The following is a 21,528-nucleotide window of genomic DNA, read 5'->3' on the forward strand; positions in this document are numbered from 1 at the left end:
GTTACTGTGACTCTATTGGCTCAAACAATTAAAAAGCGGTGTCAATCATGCAAATTGACCAAAAGAAACCAAAGTTACAGCCCCTCAGAGTTTAAAGGGCCAGAGACCAATTAAACGCTCCATGCACGGCAGAAAAGGCCCATTACCATGTAAATGTGTGGTTAATTCTTAAAAAATGTATTTAAAAAAAGAGCATTTTTAGGCATGTTAATAAAATTAATTAATTTCTGCTCTCAAATACCTAAAAAATTCAACTGGCATGGTGTCCAATTGTGTGCCAAAATTGGACATTTTTGTACAACGTCTGGATATTCATGTATTGACAGCGCTGTAATTTTTCACTGTTTCACTTTAAAAACATAAATCTTTGCACAGATGATGTTTATATGTTGGTTACTGAATTTCTGTAATGAAATGTGAACTGAGGCATATTTTTAAAAGGGTTATATGCTAAAATTAAAAAAACAAAAAAGAAATAGGCGAGGATCTACTTACTTTTTCTGTGTTCCAGTCTCAGTAACTTTGACACAGTAATATCTGCTTCAATATTTACACCTCTGATGAAATTTCACAAGTGTTAGCTTTATTTTGATACCAAGATTGTAAGCACAGAGTTTGTAATTGCAGAGAAATAATCAATTAAATTTGGGCATTGCATTTTCAAGTAGGAAGCTCAGAAACCCCTTTGGGGCTTAAGAGGTTAAGGTGATACTGTGCAAAGGAGGTAACACCTCAAATCTGATGAAACACCTGGCGACGCATAGCGTTTTTTTATAAGCCAAGAAATGCACCGTATTTGATAGCTTGCTGCAAGACCTCACACCGAGCACATCTACTGCTGGTGTGGTAAATCTCCATTAGCGAGTTAGCGTGGATCGCCACGTGCGTGGGGCTGGACGGTTCTTATCATTTTGCAGAAAAAAAGAGACTGCTAAAAATAAAAACATAAGAGGTTTTTGGACAAACTTTGTGTTCTCCATTCTTTAAGCACCGGTTCGAGCACCGTTTAAGCACCGGCACCGTTTCAAAAGTACCGATTTGGCACCGGTATCGGATAAAACCTAAACGATACCCATCCCTAATAAAAACACTATTTTCTGTTGACTAATGTCACCTTAGCTGATGTTTAGGGTCTTAATAAAGCTTTTGCTATGATTTCCCTCCTCTTTATGACAAACATAAGCACCTAAAATGTTAATGTAGCCACTGTTAATTGTGCCTTAGCCCCTTTTTAACAATCAGGGTCTCAAAATCTAAATTTGAAACTGGCTCAGTTTTGTAGTTGTAAGCTGCTACTGTCTGTATTGGGGCTCCACGTGGAAAAGAGCAGCCAGAGTAACTGCAAACATTGATTGTGAGTCTTCACAAAGATGGAAAACGACACAGGAAGATGGCGCCTAAACTAAAATCAGTGGAGGCACGGCAGCAGGAGTAATCAGGAGGTACAGAACGAGCCAAAGTGCCTCTAATCAGAACCCCAGGAGTGGCCCTGCTAAAATGACTCCACTAACAGCGTGCTACTCGATCAGTCTGCAGCTCTGAAAAACACACGGGCCACTGCTTCAGACCTGGCAGCTATCGCTGGAAAGCAGAGTTTCTGTGACAACTCAGTGCCCACTGTCATTCAGTAATGAAGACAGAAAAAAACTTTCAGCACATTTCAAAGAGACCAAAGTGAGTCACCAGTCAACTGTCTCAAGCTGCGTTGCCGGCATGATTAAATCTTTTTCATTTCTATTTTTAAAGGATTTCAGGGTCAATAAAAACTAATCTGAATTCATCATTTAAGGATTTCTATAGAGCTTTAATAGATCTATAGACATCAAAGGGAACACCTAATAAGTCAAGGCTCAGTTTAAACACATTAAAAAAAAAGTCATGTGAGAGGAAATATGTTCAGCTCAGTTATGAAAAATTAACATTGGTTGAAAATTGTGTGTTTTGTGTCACAGAAGGAAAAAAACTTAAGCTGTGTTTCACTGATGAGGGAGAGGTACCCAAATTGAACATTTTCATATTTTAAACACTAAGTTTAGCAACTCTAACTTTAATCCTGTAACACTAAGTGTTTTTGGCACCTCAGAAGTGTTATTGCTTTAACATTAACGTTACTATATGTTTTTGTTTAAGATAAACTTGAGCAATAAATTGTTTCAGTTGTCAGAAGGTTCAATGAACACTCCAGTTAAAAGAAAAAACAATTCTGGCAATTTTTTCATGGTTCAGGTTTTACAGGATTAAATCAAATACATTTAATTGTCAGATAACATTTGGTCCTTATTTATTTATTTATTTTTTAACCTTTCGTTTATACAATATACAGTTTAGACAATATATGCAAGAGCTTAGATGGAAAAAGGAAGGAGTCTCTCCCAGCTCTAACTGCTCCTCAACCCTCTGGATGTCGATCCTGTTGCCTCTGAAGTAATGCTTGCCAGTCACACCCGTTATCAGCAGCTCTTCCCTAAATCTGTGTACTTGGTAACTAAACTTGGTCCCAAAGGATCTGTTAATTTTTTAGGCTAGAGTCACTTGTAAGACCCTTTGAGGGATGTTAATAATGTGTAATAATACACAGGTTTTCACCTTTACTGTTTCACCAAATGTTAAAAAGTGAATGTCCACAAGGTAGACGTTTTTAATGCAGGATATTCATCTGACATTCATCAAATCATCTTGAATGTATACTCTGAAACATTAAAAATGAGCAGAGAAACAGCCTAAAAATATAAACCCAATTTGTGAGTCCACAGTTGATCCCTCTGCTGTCTCTGCCGAAATTCCCAACTGTGAAATCTTAGATCTGATCTTCTGTTCTGCTAATCTCACAGGAGACAAAGAGAAGAACAACTCCTCTCTCTCCTCCCTCACTTTGATGACCGTATCATACAACTATGACATTTATATCACCGTATTTTAACTCACCCCATGTTGCTTCTCTCTCTCTCTCTCTCTCTGACCTTACGCATACATGATTCAAAGCAACATTAAAACCACATTTTCTTATCTTCTGTGTTGTACTTTAACATGATCTATCATTAACTCCATAAAACATGAATATATTTTCCTTCATGTCTCATTCAGTTTATGCTATTTTACTTCAACAGGATTTATCATCAGCTCAATCTCACAACTATCCATTTCATCATTTCATTACTTCTTTTATTAAATCATACATGTTAAAGTCAGACATTCTCTGAATATTTGCTTAGTCATTCTGACAAAGTACTAAAGGCTGTTTCTCCTTCAGACAAGATCTGGGCTTTGCAATGTTTACATTCTTCATTGGCACAAAAAAATCACAGCACAGAAGTGCACACACACACATCACAGTAAGAGGTTAGGACTCAGGTATTAGAAACATTTAATTCTAATGATTATATTCTCATTTAACTATTTGTGATTATAATTTAAGGAAATCTGTATCATTTTAAACATAAAAGGCTGGATTATGAGTCCTTTTACCCTCTCTCAGACGTAATGAGAGATAAGCCGGGGGGACTTTAGTCTCTTCCAGTCTCTCTCGACAGGTTGTGTTGTTGTACCTGACTTAACTGTATTAAAATTAGCTAATGTTCTTTTCTGGGATGTCTCTTTGTCTTTGGACAAAGAGGAAATTACTTCATGCTGAAACTCACCTGGATAAGATCCAGGAACCTTTCAAAATAAAAATAAACAGACATTAAATTCTTGTTCATTGTTCATCATAAATTCTTTCACTTAAACTTACCGTTGTGAATATTTTCCTAACGAGTGAAATAAAAAACATTTAGTAGTTTTCTAAAGGACTGTGAGATTTTAAGAAAACAGATGTGTCACCTACTGAAGATAATGAGCTCTGGAAGAAGTCCAGTTAATGAGAAGAGAAGGCAGCTGCTTCCAGCTGATCAACACAGAGGCTCAGTGTCAGCTGATCCACCTCAAAAAAAGATGTAGGAGGATTCAGTTCAGGAATGTGGCGCTCCACAAAGCTACAGATCTCCTCCGGTCTTGTAATTACAGAGAAACTGTCAAAAGTTAAAGCTTAGGACATATTTATAAAGTTTTTTATATATATATTTATTCTATTTTGGTTAAAGCTGGTTTCTGCTCACAACACAAAACCTGACCACTGCCTTTTCTACTCTTCTGGCTTCCTGTCAGTTTCAAGTCTTGTCATCTCTTCCGTCCCATGCGCTCTTTAACCTTTTCATCAACAAGGAATTCGTCTTTTTCTGTTTAAAACACAAGTGGGAATGTGGCATCTTCTGGCAGAAAATTTATAACACAAAGGATCAAGGGCCTCCAGGGGCTAATGAATGTAATTTTCATGGCCATTTCCATAGCAATGTTGTATTAGATTAGTTTTAGATTATATAGCAGCAGTTCACAACAACAGCTTTATACTGTAAGGTAAAGATCCAGTGATAGGACCTGGCGTCCACATATGTGGACATCACATTTTGGGTTATTTAGACCAAAATACTAAATTTTGCTCTACAAGCACCTGATATCCACTGATATTCTATCGAAATTTTAAACGAATATCCTCATATGTGGCTCTCATTTTTCTTAGAAACAAAAATTAGGTAAAAAAAAAAATCATGTAATTCTTTGTTTTTACATTCGTCGGGTCCCAATATGCCCAAATATCAAAGAGAAATTGAAAATGCATGCCGTCGAAGAGTTCGGGTCTTAGGAGGTTGAAGAAAAAATACAATAATCACACAAACCCTTTGAAAGCAGTGCTTGGCAATAGTGGGAACGAACGTTTAACAGGAAGGCCTCCAGCAGAACCAAGTTCAGGAGGGAGCAGCCAATTAAGGGTCACGTGATCCAGTCCTAACTATAAGCTTCATCAGAAAGGAAAGTTTTAAGCCTAATCTTAAAGCAGGCAAGCCTAATAGCTGAAAACTCTGCCTCCTATTCTATCCTATTTTTGTTTTATATGTTTAAAAACAAATATATATGAGGAAAGAGAGACGGTGGTGAGGTGTGCAGTAGGGTGAAATGGAGTCAAGGTGGTGGTGGAATTACATGGGGGATCAGCTCTGAGAGCCGTAATGGACAATATGACAGATGAAGTCAGGCAGGAGTCTCCTGGGACTATAATGTTTGCAGACGACGCTGTGATCTGTAGTCAGAGTAGGGAGCAGGTAGAGACCCTGGAGAGGTGGAGGGAGAGGAATCAGTCAGTAGAAGGAAGATAGAATACATGTGTGTGATTTAGTGGGAGACAGGGGTAGCAGTGAAGCTGCAAGGAGTTGAAGGTAGATCAGTTTAAACACAAGGTTGACCATCTAAAACAGTGTATAAGAGAGGCATTGTGGAGACGAGTGTCAGGAGTGATTTGTGACAGAATGGGAAGGCCTGCAAGATGGTAGTGAGATCTGCTGTGATGTATGGTCTGGAGACAAACATACATCACAGCACTGACAAAACGACAAGAGGTCCAGCTGGACCCCCTGTCTGGAGGCAGAGCTGAAGATGCTAAGGTGCTAAGATTTTCATTCAGAGTGACGAGAATGGACAAGATTAGAAACAATCTTGTCCATTCTCGTGGACAAGATGTGGAGGAGGATGTGGTTGGTGGTGACGATGCTAGAGATAGGGTGAGATGGAGGCAGATGATCCGCCAAAAAAAGCCAGGACAGCTCTCTCTGTCCTGGTCATTGTGTCCTTGGGCAAGACACTTTACCCTACTGCCTACTGGTGATGGCCAGAGGGGCCGATGGCGCGATATGGCAGCCTCGCTTCTGTCAGTCTGCCCCAGGGCAGCTGTGGCTACAACTGTAGCTTGCCTCCACCAGTGTGTGAATGTGAGAGTGAATGAATAGTGGAATTGTAAAGCGCTTTGGGTGCCTAAAAAAGCGCTATATAAATGCAATCCATTATTATTATTATCCATTATAAATTGAAAAAAGTCACTGTCCTTTCTCTTTGCAGATGTTGTTGGAGTACAGCGGCTCGTCCTCAGAGGGCAGTCAACTTGTCAAGTTTCTTTCTCACAGGGAGGCTGAAGTCACGCTGTTTGTCCCTCATAACACCGGCTTTGCTCCAAATCAGGTGAAATAAATAACACAACGCTTCAGTAAATGCTTATCATTTCTTAGATTAATTAGGGCTGTTAAATATAAGCAAGTTAGAAATTTTTTATGCTAAACCTTTACAGTTAATATATATAACTGTAATAAATAAGTATTAATCTAGTAAAGTAACATAAATAAAAAAGCTTTCCACAACAAATAAAAATCCAGGCAGGGAAACTAGTACGAAAATTAATAAAAACATAAGCGTCCCACAGCTTGAGCCCTGTGGACCTCCATCACACAGTGACTACAAGCTAGTAAAACACACTAGTGATTTATATTATTCTTTTTTAAGGTAGATTAGGTTTAGATATATTTAGCCTACATTCCTGAATGATATTTAGAAAATGCCATTTCCTCTTTAACCAATTTCATTTGTGAAACTTTGAGAGTAGTATTTGAAAGCATGTTTTATTCATCATGTTTAAAGTTAAAACCATAAGGAAATTAAAAGCATTTGTTGCCATATTCATATTAGTATAAATGACTGAGAGAATCAACTTTTAGTTGAGTTGTGACACAGCTGTCAGTGAACTCAGTTTCTGTTTTGTTTGTGTATAGTCTTTGTCTGGAAGAGACCTGGAGTATCACATCTCAGCCAATCAGAGCAGATGGCCATTTAAGGAGCTGAATCATCAGACGGTCATCACATCGAGGCTCGGGTTCAACCTCACTGTTACTCAGGGCAACAATGAGGTCAGAGGACACACACACACACACAGAGTTCCTCCAGTTTTAGTTGACAAAATATCATTTTGCTGACAAAAATTATTGATAAACTAAATTAACACTGGTTTAATAGCAACATGGTGAAAATCCAATACAAAATATGAAAAAATAGCATCGCTACTGTTGAAAAGTAATCAGATACAGTTACTGAGAGAAAGAGCTGATGAGAGTACCTGTAAGTTACAAAAATGAAGCACCTATGTATTTATTTTGCACGTTTGCTATATTGTGCAGACAATGTGTACTCTATTGTACATTTACATCATTGCAGTATTAAGTTTAATACGTTACAATCTAAGCAGCGCTTAGATTAAGTATGTATGATCAGTTATGTACTTTTTCAGATAACTTACTGTTACATATCCCTGTTCCTTTTGTTTTGGCACAAGAAAAAAATCACAAACAAGAAAGTCACAAACACAGTTGGAGTGTTTTTGTCTCCTTCTGACAGCTTGAAACCAAACTGCATTTGTGGATCGTATCCAGAGGTTTATGTTCACTCAGGTCAGCCAGCGAGATGGAGGCTGGCTGTGGAAGCGGAAGTGTTCATGTTATTTTGTGTCGGGAGTGATAATAAATGTCTTTCAAAGCTTTGCTTTGCATTTTGAAGTGCGGCCAAGTAAGCACAGCTCCACAAACTCTGGTGGTGTGCCAGACGTGTTGTGGTAGAGAATGATGCTGATTTTATAGCTCCGTAACCACAGCTGCTTTTGGGTAAACCTCTCACTGTGCTTGTTCATTCTTACTCTCACTGGAATGAACAAGCTTGCTGCTGCTGCTTATGTGATGGAGGAGATGCTACAAAGTTCACTATGCAGTGAGATAAAGTCAACACACTGATGGAACATGGTGTGTTTTATTTTTGGTGACACAAAGGTACTTAAACAACTTACCTTTTTCACAAACTAACATTACAAATTACTTCTTAATTGCAAAATGTGGTGAATTACTTTAACTCATTGCATAGTGAGTTCATCTCCTCCAGTACCTACCCAGCTTGTTAATTTCCCTCTGGGTGGAAGCTTAACTAGAAGCTAGCCCGCTACTGTGTGTATTCAGCATACTGGTGGTTCATCACAGTCTGGAGTAGAGATTATTAGCATATTAGACATTTATATAAAGGCCGTCTTCTCCACCATCACTTTAGCTGTCACTGCCCTGCTCATTGAAGGCGGACACACACACACACACACACATACACACCACCTCCACCACCACAGATGGATGTTTTTTTGTATGCATCATCTCAAAAACATTGACATTCTTATAGCTAAACAAATGAACTTAAAATGTACTGCCATGTTTATTGTGGTTGATTTTCGATCCCTCAGAGCTCTAAACTAGTGAATGAGCGGTTGCTGCTGGAGTGGGACATTCCTGCCGTAAACGGGATCCTCCACATCATCGAGGCCCCGCTGACAGCACCTCCCCCACCGGTGAGTAAGAATGATTTAATGCAGAACAGCTGACGCCTGCAGCATCAGCTGCTTAGCACGCCTGCACACTTGTGAACGGGCATGTGTCACATGTTCACGTGGTTTACAACGTCATGTAGCAGCATGACTTCAGCTTTTCACACAATGCCCAAAATTTGCTTCGTTAACTATTGTATGGTGAAAATGGAAAGCTAACGTTGCTCAGTTTGTCATATTTAAGGTTGCTAGAACAAATTATGCTGTTGATTTAACTTGTCTTCTCAAACTAAACCCACACAGGGAACTGTATACAGCGAGAGCTGTGTATGTTGGAAAGTAAGGAGTAAGCGAGGATTAATGAGTCATCAGCTTTTGTTTAATTAAACTAAACTAAAATAAAAAATATAACCGTATTTCCTTCACAACATTAAAACTGAATTAACTACTAGATGAAAATCAGGTGCCAAATTAAAAACTTCACAAAGCTTTTTTAAGGAGGCAATTAAAACATTCCTCTGGTTGTCAGGACAAAAGTCTATGGCACTTTGGATTTTTCCTTCAGCTTTTGAAAAGACTCCAAAGGATTCACACGTTGGCTGATGTGATCTTTTATGACTTAATTACAGAGTGTGTGAATGACTTTCAAGTTAGGCCATGTCCACACTAATACATTTTTGTTTGAAAATGCATCTTTTTCTCTCTGTTTTGGCCTTCCGTCCACACTGAGACGGCGTTTTCGATCAAGGAAAACAGAACGTTTTGAAAATGCTCTCCAAAGCCGTTTTCGTGTCGCAGTGTGGGCAGCGAACCCGGAGCATTTTCGAAAACGATGACACATTTTAGTCATGTGATGCAGTCATGTGACCAATTAAACTAAGATAGCGGAGGGCATTAAACAGCAGTTGCTTTGTTTGCTCTGAATTTTGACAGGCCTATTAAAGATTAATATCAGTCTGTACATGCTCCAGATAGCTTTTCTTCAAATTCTTTAATTCTCACTCGCTTTTGCAACTTTGTACTTTTGTGTTATTCGCAGGAACAACTCCACCGCATTGTTAGTCCATTTAAAAAACTCTGTGCTTTTCCTCGTCATTTTGCCGCAACGTTTCAAAGAGCCGGAAAGTAAATAAACAGCAGACAGAAATGAGGCAGGTCGAATCTTCTTGCGTTTCACGCATGCAGCATACTGGAACGTAAGTGTTTTCAGCTTTTTCAATGTGGATGAACAACAATATGAAAACGATAGTGTGGACGCGGAGCGTTTTCAGACGTATACACCTATTTCAAATTTATCGGGGCTAGTGTGGACGTAGCCTCAGTGACTTTCATGATCACCACCAAACGCACCAGGGCAAGGTCAGAAACCTCCTAAAATGGGAATGATGGATGTAATCTTTGTCGGGGTTTTTTCATTAAAGTTTCATATAATTTATCTTTTTTTTCTCAAAGCTTTGAGGAGCCACAGCTCAGGGGCTCGTGAGCAGCATGCCAAGGGTTGCTGACCTCTGTGCTAGGCGTTAAATACCTGAGACAGTTTTCCTTTCAGAAAATTAAGCACGACTGTTTTAAGTTGGGGTGCTGTGCAGTTGATGGAATAAGTCTGAGTTGGTGGTAGCATCGTTAAAATCTTAGCTTAAACATGCTAAGATTGTTTAGGTCTTAGAACTGAAAATATCATTTGAGTGTGAAAGATTTCGGACGAGGCTAAATTACACTTTGTCCCTCTCATGTGTGTGTGGTATTTGCGGAATGAAGTTCGGGTCCTTTCCCAGAGGTCTGAGAGTTTGAGGGTTCAGGTATCTTGGCTTTTCCTGGGACTGCGCTCTTCATGGAAAGAGACCTCTGATGCTGGGCTGGAGCCACACTTCCATTTTGGGGATTACAGCCACCAAACTACTAATGCGCCTATTACCACTTGGGACCACTTTACCTTCCACATCTGCTCCAGTTGTTCCTTCAGCCTCTTCTTTATTTTCTTGCGCTCCTTCCCTTAAGTTGCTGTCCACTTCAGTCTTCTGCTCCTCATTAGCCATCACTATGTCTGGTCAGCTGCTTGTCTGCCTAGAACTTGAATTCCCACAGGACCTTATCCCTGTTATTGTTAACCATCTTTAGTGGTGGTGCGGAAGTTGAGGACTTGTGTGGTACAGATGTTTCTGTACACTCTACCAGCCAAATCATTGTGCTTCTCAGTGTACATGGTCCCACCTTCCATTTTACATCCTACTACTCAGTGCTTGACTGTCTCCAGGACACCTTTGCATAACTTGCAACATGAGTCCTACTGGCTGTCGCCCAGTTTAGTCCTTGTGTAATTTTGCATAACTCAGACTTTCTTCCCTGTTTCTTCTTGCCACTTTTCCACTGAGACCAATCCTGATGACGCTTCACCGAACAGTAATGGATCAACTGAAGGGGCAGATGCATCTCTCAGGTCCTGTGTCAGGTCTGAATGTTTTTTAAGGGAATGACTTTCAGATACACAGAGACTGTTACCAGTAATGCACACCAGTGCATCCCACTGAGATAAGTTTTCAGTTTTGAGCTCTTTGGGAATCACCTTGTTGATGCAAAAAAATCTTATTTTCATCAAACTGTTTTATTGTTGTCTTTTTTTCATTCTTTTTAAGAAGTTATAATAAATGGTTTGTTTTTATGAAAGGTACACAAGACTACTGTACTATACTATATTATGTAGTACTATACTAATATACTACTCTACACTCAACTGGTGTTGTTAGAGTCACTTAACTCTAACAACACCACCACTGTGGCCTTGTGTTCGACATGAGGACATCCTTGAAACCGTGGGATCTTCTGTCACACCAACTCTCTGCATGTCCAGCTTCACTACATTCATGAACCTCGTCTGAGGTCTTCCTCTTCCTCCGTCTTCAACATCCTTTGTTTAGTTTATCCACTGTCACTGTCCTGCACATGTCAAAATTGTCTCGACACTCATATCTAATCTTATTCATCCTAGTCACTAGCAATGAAAATCTTACCATCTTCAGCTCCTCCACCTCCAGCTCGGCCTCCTGTCTTTTTCACTACCAAGTTGTAAACCTTCCCTTTTACTCTTGCAGCCTGAGGTGGCCATATTAAGGATATGCTACTGTTTAATGTGAGCATTGGTCATGATAACAGTATATATATGAAAATACAGGGAAGCTCAAGAGGCCCAGTTTAACAGCAGAAGTGCTAAATCCTCCTGCTCTCAGAGTGTAAAGAAACATTTTGCTGCACAGAAGAAACAGTTTTTCTCTCTATCGCTTGTTAAAAGTGAGATGAGGTGCTTGCTGTATCGGGAAGAGCTGCAGTTCTAACCATAGCCACCAGGAGGCACCACCACAACCTCCCCCTCTGTTGTGCAGCGCCTCCTGATAGGCTGCCCTGTGTTGTTGCTGGGGGGGTAGTGGCAGAGAGCAGATGGCTGTGTTTAGTTTCTTGGAACAGGTTCCAGGAAATAAAGATTCAATCTGCTGCATTTTCTTTCAGATAACATCAGAGCTCTGATCAATATTCATGATGTGGGACTCAAATTATGACGACTAGGTCACAATAGAATCATTTGATGGAACCTCTGGCAAAATAACAGCTATTTAATCACCCAAAATCCACAGTGCTCAGTTTAAATCCACTTCTCCACATACTGACTGTGGGCCGAGTTGGTTTCACACTCTCTCATCTCAGATCTTTCGCATGTGCTCAACTTTGACAGTGAATAAAATGGAACAGATTAAAGTCAACCTATTAGGCAAATTTCCAGTTCCATAGTTTGATTCTTGGGCTTTACAAGAGTAACTGTGAATTCAGTTCAAAATAATCCTCGTTTATCTTACACTGGGCCTTGGTGCAGCCGATCAGTTTGTCCTCTGTCTGAAGCAAGTTGGTTTAGCTCTTCTCCCTTTACGGTAACATTGTTCTGAATTGCTGGAGGCAAAACAAGGAGACAATAGGGAGACAGAATGCACACGAAAACAAAGGCAGACACAGGAAATATGGCAGAAAGCAAGAACGTAGAAATACAAGGAAGGAACTACAGGAAAAACAAGACACACGGCTGAGAAAGGGGAGTGAATATGTTCTTTTCAAAATCCATATTTCTGCTCTTGGGCTTTAATAGAGTATCTTGGGATGATTTAGAGTTAAAATTTTTATTCATCTTATGGTGAGTCTTAGTGGAGCCCTTCAGTTCACCGTCTGTCTAAAACAAGGTGTTTCAGCTTGTCTCTTCTTCTTCTTTGCTCCCTTTAAGGGTCGACACAGCAGATCACATGCCTCCCTTTGACCTTATCCCTAACATGCTCCTCTGTCATACCAGCTCTCTGCAACATATCCCCTTATTTTATGGTATTATTATAATGTGTATTAAAACCACAATATGGATATTTCTTTCTTTTTTTTAATATTGCGATTATTGTCTTAGTCCTCATGTATCATATTCTGGGTGTTGATATGGCACCCTAGTGCTGCTAAAAGGACCTGTTTTTACTTTAAGTCAACTTTATTCTGAATGGCTGGTTTGGACAGCAGGTGGGTGGGGCTTCTGTTATCCCCTTCCTTTGACATAATGCATATCCCAGAGTAAACAAAAGATCAGTATAGATCCATTGAAGCCTGAGCTTTTGGCTCACACAGATGTCATTATTTGAAACTTTTGCCACCTTAAACACTTGAAATGAAGGCAGCTGGACTTCTTTTTGGTTAACCTCTCATATGAGATGTTTCTTCACTTTTAAAACAACTAATGGAGAGTCTCAAGTTTTAAGCCCTTAGTTGATTTGCCTCACTATAATCATGTGAGCTGTTAATGGTGACATGAGTCACTGTGTGACTCTGTTATGAGACATCGACTCATGTGAGTTGTGAACATCCAGTGTTAGGGTCATTATCATTACTCAATAAAAAGTAATGTATTACACATTACTCATTACTTTTCTTAAAATAATACAGTTTGTTAATTACTCCCTGGAGAGAGTAATTTGTTACATTATTTCTTTGTCTAATTTCTCCTTACTCCATAAAATGATCTGAAATGTATTCTCTCATAATTAACACAAAATCAACAACACAAAGCAAAGTTGAAAATGAGCCCAAAGAGATTTCAAAGCGATCACTGCAGTGATTCTACCATAGAAGCATGAACAGTTAGAAAGCAGAGACTGCAACCTGACTGTTCATCAGTTTGCTACCTGTTGAAGATTAGGCTCTGGGTGCTGTGCTCGGATCCGCATACTCTCGGCTTTAATATCACTCTGTTTTTGGTTAATTTTGCATTAGCATGCTGTCTGTGCAGATGTTTGCAAAAAGGCAAAGCTGTCTTATTTTTGTCCTGGACGCAGTTTGCATTTCACCATCACGCCATGTCTTTTTGTGCAAAAAATGAATACAAGTAGTGTCCATATCTTCACTCCCGAAAAGACGCTCTACCATTTTTGTCCTGCATGCAATCAAATCAGCTGATTGTAACACGAGTGCACAAAAAGAAAAAAATGTTTTTTGAATTTAGGTGCAGTGTAGGTGACTGATTGCTGGTGTCATAGGCTACCACCTTTGTTCAGTGATGATCTCCAAGGTGAAAATAGAAGACATAGTACCTGTGAATAGTGCTAATATAAACCTGTACAGCCTAAGAATGGCAGCTGAAAAAAGATACCGCCTTAAGTAACCAGAAGCAGGTTCAGTACGTCATCACTTAGCTAACAAGTTGGTCCAACCTGTTTCGCCCAACTAATGAGCAGCTGCAGCTTTTGTCAACTCATTGTCTGGGATTATGCACAAATTTTAAATGTGATTCAGATATTCCACACTAAGAAATACAGGTGAGCTTCAGTTTTATGCCTGCTATTTTCGGGAGTTCAGGTAGAGAAAGGTTCTATTTTTTTAATTCTGCATGATGAGAGCTAGCTGTGCAAAAGAAGGGCTGAGTCCAGTCATACATTTTAAAACAATTTTTTTTTTTTTAAAAAAGGCACAAATTAATTAATTTGAGGCAGTAAATTATTCAAATGTGTTTTTAAAGGTTTAAAACCATCGCTGCCTGCTGGCATAAACACTGCTGCAGCTGCAGATTCCTAAATATCTGCTGAATAGAAGACATTTTTATTTTAAGCATATTCCCAAGTGTAAGAGTAGAGACACTGTGGAGCCTCAGGGAATAACCGAAAACAGGCTGGTTTTTTATGGTCTCCTCCTCTGAGCATGGCCAGGTTATCGTACATCTACAGAAGGTCGCTGAATTCTCAGAAACACTAGAAACCATCAGGCATTTACTGAAGTCTGAATCACAGCTTTGAGTCAGGCAAAAACAACTAACCACACTCAAGTGCATCAGGTCAGTGTCAAATATCATAAATTGTCTTTTATTCTAGAGACTTTTTTTCTGCCAGAGCTACAAATCCTGATCACAAGGAGATTCACATTATACACAAAACCTGCTGCTTTTGTTTGAACCAGTGAAAATTCACCTACACAATCTAAAGTTTTCTGTAATGTGGAAGAACACTTGAAGAATCATTTTTACTTCATTTGTTTTGCAAAACTTATTACAGAAGTCTTCATAAACTGAGTAAGGGGGTGGACTCTAAGAGGTGCTTAACTCTGGAAATAAGTCTGCTGAAAATGGGCTTGAAAGTACCTGCAAGCTGCAAACAACCTACTGCACAACATTGTGTAGATGATAGATTCTCCATTCAGAAAGCTTATATTCTAGCCTTTGAATAATGAATACCACTCCGACCCCATACACATAAAAAATAAGATACAGAAACACTGGGATAAGATATCTGCCAATAATGAGTATCAGTCCAATACCAGTATTAAGTAAATAAGCTTTATACTACTTAAAAATAAATATAAACAGTGACATTAAATAAAGCGGAATTCTTAACAGAACAAATAGATGAAAAATGAGAGGAAAATGATCAAGAGTTAGTTAGCCAGTCTGTGGGGTATTTTTGAGTGTGAAACCCAACTTATGGCCTATTTATGCTTGCTTCAGTGTTCATTTCATGTGCAGACAGTGACGTCCCCACAGCTCTGTACCATTAATACCAGCAGTGAGGATGGGAGTACTTACTGCAGTATTCATGAAGGTGTTAGCCTTAGACGAAGCCTTCTGGTCAGCACTGGAGGAGAAGTAAAAACCAGGGGCACAAAAATCAATGTTTTTCTTTTTTTCCAGAAACTTTCCTCTTTTCAGACTGTTGCAACATCTTACGTATAAGCTGTCAGTCTTTAAGCTTCGGTATTGATATATTATTAAAATGGTGGTAAAATCCAACACACTCATAAATGCTTGTTTTCACTCCGGCTGCAGCGGCAGCACCACCTGCACAAAGTCACAAAACTTTTTTGTTATATACACTTTAACATGGCCGGTCATGCCAAAACAACATCAAAGCACAGGCTGAGTCAGCAGATATGGTATCACTTTTGCCATTCAGCACCGTTCACAAATGCAAGAATAGTGAGCTCTCAAAACTTACAAATATGCACGTATTAAACAAAATTATTTACTTCCAGTGCCATTTGGAGACTCCAGAATTTGTTCTGTTCAGACTGGACAATCTGCTGATGTCTTTTCTGGTACAACTTCATATTTCCTCAATCCATGCTAAAGTTAAATGAATATGACATTTTTGTAACTGAGAACTTCATGTTAAAAAGTATTCTACAGGTTTCATTTTGCATTATTGTGAAATTCAACTATATAACTTTTAGAAATTGTCACTAGTTTCCTTTTCCAATGTGAAGTTCTATATTAGTTTGTTTTCAAATGTGGGTCTTTGCAGAACTGCTTGAATTGTTTTTTTTCATAATTTATCTATTCAATACTCAGAGACACTTTAAAATTGTGAAAAAACTCAGAAAAAACATCTGCAAGTTAGTCGATATATTTTTCCAAAAAATGTGTCTTGAAAAGTATTTAATATATGAAGCTGAAATTTCACAGAATTCATATATGTTAAAATTTTGGACCATAAAAATTTTAAACTGGAGTTGGACAAGTAGAAAATGTTCTGAAAATTAGATTAGTTGAGATGGAACGACCCGGTGGAAAGCATTAATTAAGATAGAACTCTACTTTGTACATTATGAATAAGCTGGTATCTTTAGCTACTGAAGCAGATTATAAAGTAGTGCAACAATAACGTTTGCAAGCAAGAAGTGAAGCGGGCTAGGAGTAACTCATCTGGCAGTCTTTTGTTTTTACTGGTAACAGACTTTGTAAAGTTGGAAGAATAATCACAGATTCAAGCTTTAAGCAGATAAAATGAAATGTCAAAATGAAGCTCCAGCCACATTTTTTATTAAAACAAGCTGTTTTCTGGGGTGGACAAACAGTGTGCAGGGGCCATCTAAAAAGTGCAAAATTCAAAAAATGAAGATACTTCAATTCTACATTTCCCTGGTGTAGTTTAGTTACCTAAATCCCTTCACACATCACTGGTTTCCTGTTAATTATACTATGAACGTTAGTTTTCACCCTTCACACTAAAAAACACTCTCACCCCTCAAGAATAAATAAAATAAAATAAAACCCAGTTTTGCTAACACCAGGTCGAGATCAGTGCAGCAGAAGCTAATGTTTTATGAAGTTTGGAATCAAACTCTAAACACAGGATCCTACTGTTCTTTTATCAGCTTCTCCCTTTGGGGTGCGCCCAAAAAGACTTTACAACTGCTGACACCTGCCAAGCTGGTTTTTGTAACTTGGCGCACAAAGCACGGCCAGTTTGCAGGTGTTCTTTACCATCACTTCAATGGTCTATCGCTCCGGAAGCTTAGAGATTATCAGATGACAGTGATGGAGATGCTGCAACAGTATTGACACTGATACAGTGTTTTGTTTTTACTTTTGGACACTTATCCTGCATTAGAAGGCTGCAATGAGTCCAGTGTGCTTAAATTATCAGTATAAATGATTATGGAACACTTGTCGTGTGCTGCAACCAATGCAGTAGCCATAAACAAGGCTTAATGTTGTGTAGCCCAGTTGAGCCGGGTTATTTTCTCCCAGTTCAGCCTCTGCATGGCATAATATTTCTTTAATGCTGCAGATTATGCAAAAATTGATTGAAGAAAAAGGTAATAAAGGGACTAGATCTGATGATATTTTAAATAATAGGGTTCTTTCCGACTATTATGTGCTAACAGCATTAGGTATTTTTTAAGCAGAGCCCTCACTGTCCTCTACAGAGAGATAAATTAGGGGTTGTCTGAATCCTTAATGTTGTTCAACTAACAGGTGTTTAAGTCTTTATATGATAAGTCTATTAGAGTCAAAGTGTTTGGTTATCCCAGTTTGACCTGTAGCAGTTTCTGATGTTTGTTCTGATGTGCAATGCTGCCATAGCAGAAATAAGTGCATGGTGAACGATGGGCTGTCCAGACTAACAGCGTGAACTCTGATAAATCTTCACATGCTCACAGTCTTAATAGACTCTCTGGCATTTAGTGGAAATACATCAAACAGATACCACAACATGATGGTTAGATCTGGACAGATTTGCTACTCTCTCTACAGTTATTTTAATACCTGCCGAGTCATCTTCATTCGTCCTTAATAAAGGATGAATGGCTGGACTGTGTGTTGTTGTTGTTTTGCTTGTTTGTTTGTTCCTCTTCATTTATTTACTCTCTTTCCCTCTTCGCCCCTGTTCACCTTTTCCCCATCCCCAAAAGTTTCTTGTCTTTATTTAGCTATGTTTTTCCTTCCTTCCTTCCTTGTTTTAGTATATGCTTCACATTGTATATCTTTTGTTTTACTTCCTGTCTTTGTCTTCTTACCTCACTGCTTCCCTGATTTTTCTGCACTGTTTATAATTGTGTATTTATAGTCCTGTCTCTCAGTATCTGTCCTTGTTCTTCCATCTGTGCTTTCTTAATTTTGTTGAAATTAGATATTGAAAACCTTTTTCTTTCTGTAACCATGCCTCCAGTATTCAGACTTTGGGTGACACTTTTTCCTTAGTCTTCAGGTAGGTGACCCCAAGTTAGTCCCTGCTCCGGGAGAACTATGGAACCCAACCAGAACATGAGGCTGTCCCAGTAGCCTGTATCACCACTTTGCAGTGAAGGAGGATGTAGTCAGTTATAATACAGATTACTTCCCACAAGATGGTATCTGTTTTAGCTGTCACATCATGTTCTAGCTCAAGTTAGTAAGCCTTTAGTATAGAAGATGTGTTGAGGAACCTCAATGAGAAAAACCACTGCCTTGGAACATTTATCAGAGATACTAGGTCTGCATTGGAGCGGAGGGTTGGGGTCAACAAAGACAGAGGGGCTTTTGGATAAAGCTGCCTCTCTACCAACAGCTCCGTTTGTGGCATTCAGAGGAAGCTAAGGGATATCCCCACTGTTTGACAGGAAGTTTCCCATGATGGGATGCTTCTTGCTGTATGGTTTGATTTTTCTTATCACCACTATCTCTTCAAGTAGCTCAGAGAAAACAGGCAACAAATGCTTAGCCATCTTCTATTATTACTTCTGTGTTACTTAGATGTAGCACATTATTTTCAGTGCTTCTGATATTTATTTAGACTCTCTCTTCAATTGATCTTTCTGAGTTAAGTTCAAATAATTACTTCTTTCAAACCATCAATCTGTCTATTAGACCCCATTCCTAGAAGACTGCTCAAAGAAGTCCTACCATTAAGAAATGCTACGATCTTAAATATGATCAATCTATCTCTATTAAAATGTTAGATACCACAGGCCTTTAAGGTGGCAGTAATTAAATCATTACTTAAAGAGCCATTACTTGGCGCAACAGTCTTGTGTAGTTACAAGACAATCTGAAACCTTCCTATATCTCAAAAATTCTTTAAAAAGTAGTTGCAAAACAGCTAACAGATTATCTGCAGAGGAATGGCTTATTGGAAGAGTTTCAGTCAGGCTTCAGAGCTCATCACAGCAGAGAAATAGCTTTAGTGAAGGTTACAAATTATCTTCTTATGGCCTCTGACAGTGGACTCATGTCTGTTCTTGTTCTGCATTTTACTAAAAAGATTTGAACCTACCTCAGGTATTAAATGTACTGCGCAGCAGTGGTTACTTCTATTTAATAGACTCCAGTTTATTTAAGTAAATGGGGAGTCTTCTTCACACACTAAGGTTAATTATACAGTCCAACAGACTTCATTGGTATGCAGATGATACCTTCTTTTATCTGCCAGATGACACACAGGAATGTCTTCAAGACATAAATACCTGGATAGCCTCTAATTTCCTGCTTCTAAATTCAGATAAAACTGAGGTTAATTTAGTCAGCCCTAAAAATCTTAGAAATATAGTATCTAACCAGATACTGAGTGAATCAGGTGATCCTCCCGGTTTATGTTGCAATAGACCTAGATTGGCTTCCCAGTGTTTCTTCTTCACTATTTACTCTTTGTGTGTTTATACACCACTCTCCATTTGATTATTAGTTGTTATTAATGTCTGGCTCTCTTCTGCAGTATGCCTTTTATTGTGTCTTCCTCCTTCCTCTCGTCACCCCCTCCGTAAGCCTGGTTCTGCTGGAGGTTTCTTTGGTTAAAAAGGAAGTTTTTCCTTCTCATTATTGCCAAGTGCTTGCTCATCGGGGGTTGTCTGAATGTTGAGGTTTTCTCTGTATTATTTTGGGGTCTTTACCTTACAACATAATGCACATTGAGTTAACTGCTGTCATGATTTGACACTACATAAATAAAACTGAATTTAATCAAAGAATTACAAGCAGGGATTCTAAGAAATCATTATTATATACTCGCAACAAACAAGGTTACAAAAACAAAGAGGTGCACAGCCGGCTGAAACAACACCAAAACGATGCTTGTGCCAGTGGATGTGACATCTCCTTTGTTGTACATTGCCGTTTGCTAAGGTGAGAAAGCTAGCAAAATGGGCCACAAGGGTTTAGGCGGTTTGTTAACAAGTTCCTGAAAATGTTGTTGCCAATTTTCAGATAATTAACTTCTCAGTGGGTTATGTTTTAGTGTTTGCTCATCTCTTATCTCCAGCATGAGTTGCTCAGGAGAAGAGGTTACCAATGTGGAATTGTCAATGAGAATAAGCGGAAGAGACAGATGGTTGGATGGTTGGATGGATCGATGGCTCGATGGATGGTCCTAAAAACTTGGGTTTTAATATGATGTCACTTTGCTAACAGGTGTTGCTCTACTGGAGAACACCAGAAATGACTACACAGATATTTCCAGATAACTAATTTAAGTTGAAACCAGCAATACACAAACACTGAAAAGCTCTAATGTATGGGGAGCTATTCAACACCTTCAGTGTGAACCAACATACTGTTTGTGTATTGAGTCAATGTGCGACCTTCACAATAACTGAAATCCTTGTGCTTTAATCCATCAATTAAAATTTTTATCATCCTCTGGGAAAATGAAGCTGGTCGTGATGACCCAGCAGAATCACGTCTCCATGGCAACAGTGGAGCAAAGTGTTGTCATAGTGATTAGAGCTAAACAGAAGCGTGTGTGGTGAGGATTTGATGGTTTTATTTTACTGATTCTTGTCTTTTCCTCACATCCTCTGCAGAGCTACCATGACACTTCCTCAGGCCACGCCCACTCAAGCACAACAGTGACGGCCATCTTGGTGACGTTGATGTTGGTGTGTGCACTGGCTGCACTCGGCTACTATGTCTTCAAACACAAGACTGATGCCTTCCGCTTCCACTACTTCAGAGTGAGATACACACACACACGCACACACACACACACACACACACACACACACACACACTCACTGCTCCTTGTTGTCCTGGTTACAGTATTTTTATTTTTTACATTTTTGCCTCATTAGCTGCATTGTGATTCATAGATTATTTCCCCACCAGAGTTACTTATAACTAAGTCCCTCTAGAGCTATGTCTTCCCACTTGATTTGGTAACACCTCTGGGCAGTTATTTTGAAGCTCCAGTTTAAATGAATGGGGAGTCAAAATAAATTTAACTGGGTCATAAAAACAAATTAAACAAAAGTTAAATCTGCTAAAAAGCACTTACAAGCACTTTGATGAGCTAATAAAGTTATTTTTTTTCCCTTCAAGACATACTTAAGCTGTGAATTATTATTAGTTTTATCTTGGATTAATACTGAGTCATCTTTTCTCTGTCACAGAATGATGATGAGGACGGTGCAACAGGAGGTAGGCCCAAACCCACACTGGTCTCCATCCCCAACCCTCTCTACGTCAGCTCTAGAGCCTTAGCTGAGCCATTTGAGGTAAGTCTTAGGTGCTTTGTCTTAAACAGAGATCCAACACGTTTCTGCATTTCTGAGTGTTTCTCAGATTGCTG

The 21,528-nt window shown here is 39.0% G+C and overlaps 1 protein-coding gene across 2 annotated transcripts in view; it reads left to right on the plus strand.

The window, feature by feature from the left end:
* Positions 1 to 21,528, plus strand: part of stab1 (stabilin 1) — a 157,628-nt gene that overhangs the window by 124,008 nt on the left and 12,092 nt on the right. The window contains exons 65-69 of one of the 2 annotated variants that reach the window (XM_063473672.1): positions 5,926 to 6,045; positions 6,630 to 6,764; positions 8,129 to 8,233; positions 20,765 to 20,914; positions 21,350 to 21,454. In XM_063473672.1, the coding sequence (XP_063329742.1) occupies positions 5,926 to 6,045; positions 6,630 to 6,764; positions 8,129 to 8,233; positions 20,765 to 20,914; positions 21,350 to 21,454 (615 nt within the window). Of the gene's footprint in view, positions 1 to 5,925; positions 6,046 to 6,629; positions 6,765 to 8,128; positions 8,234 to 20,764; positions 20,915 to 21,349; positions 21,455 to 21,528 lie in introns of those variants that run through there. The other variant, XR_010093915.1, reaches the window with a different exon arrangement.

This window comes from Pelmatolapia mariae, linkage group LG5 (assembly GCF_036321145.2).
Source record: "Pelmatolapia mariae isolate MD_Pm_ZW linkage group LG5, Pm_UMD_F_2, whole genome shotgun sequence".
Taxonomy (NCBI): domain Eukaryota; kingdom Metazoa; phylum Chordata; class Actinopteri; order Cichliformes; family Cichlidae; genus Pelmatolapia; species Pelmatolapia mariae.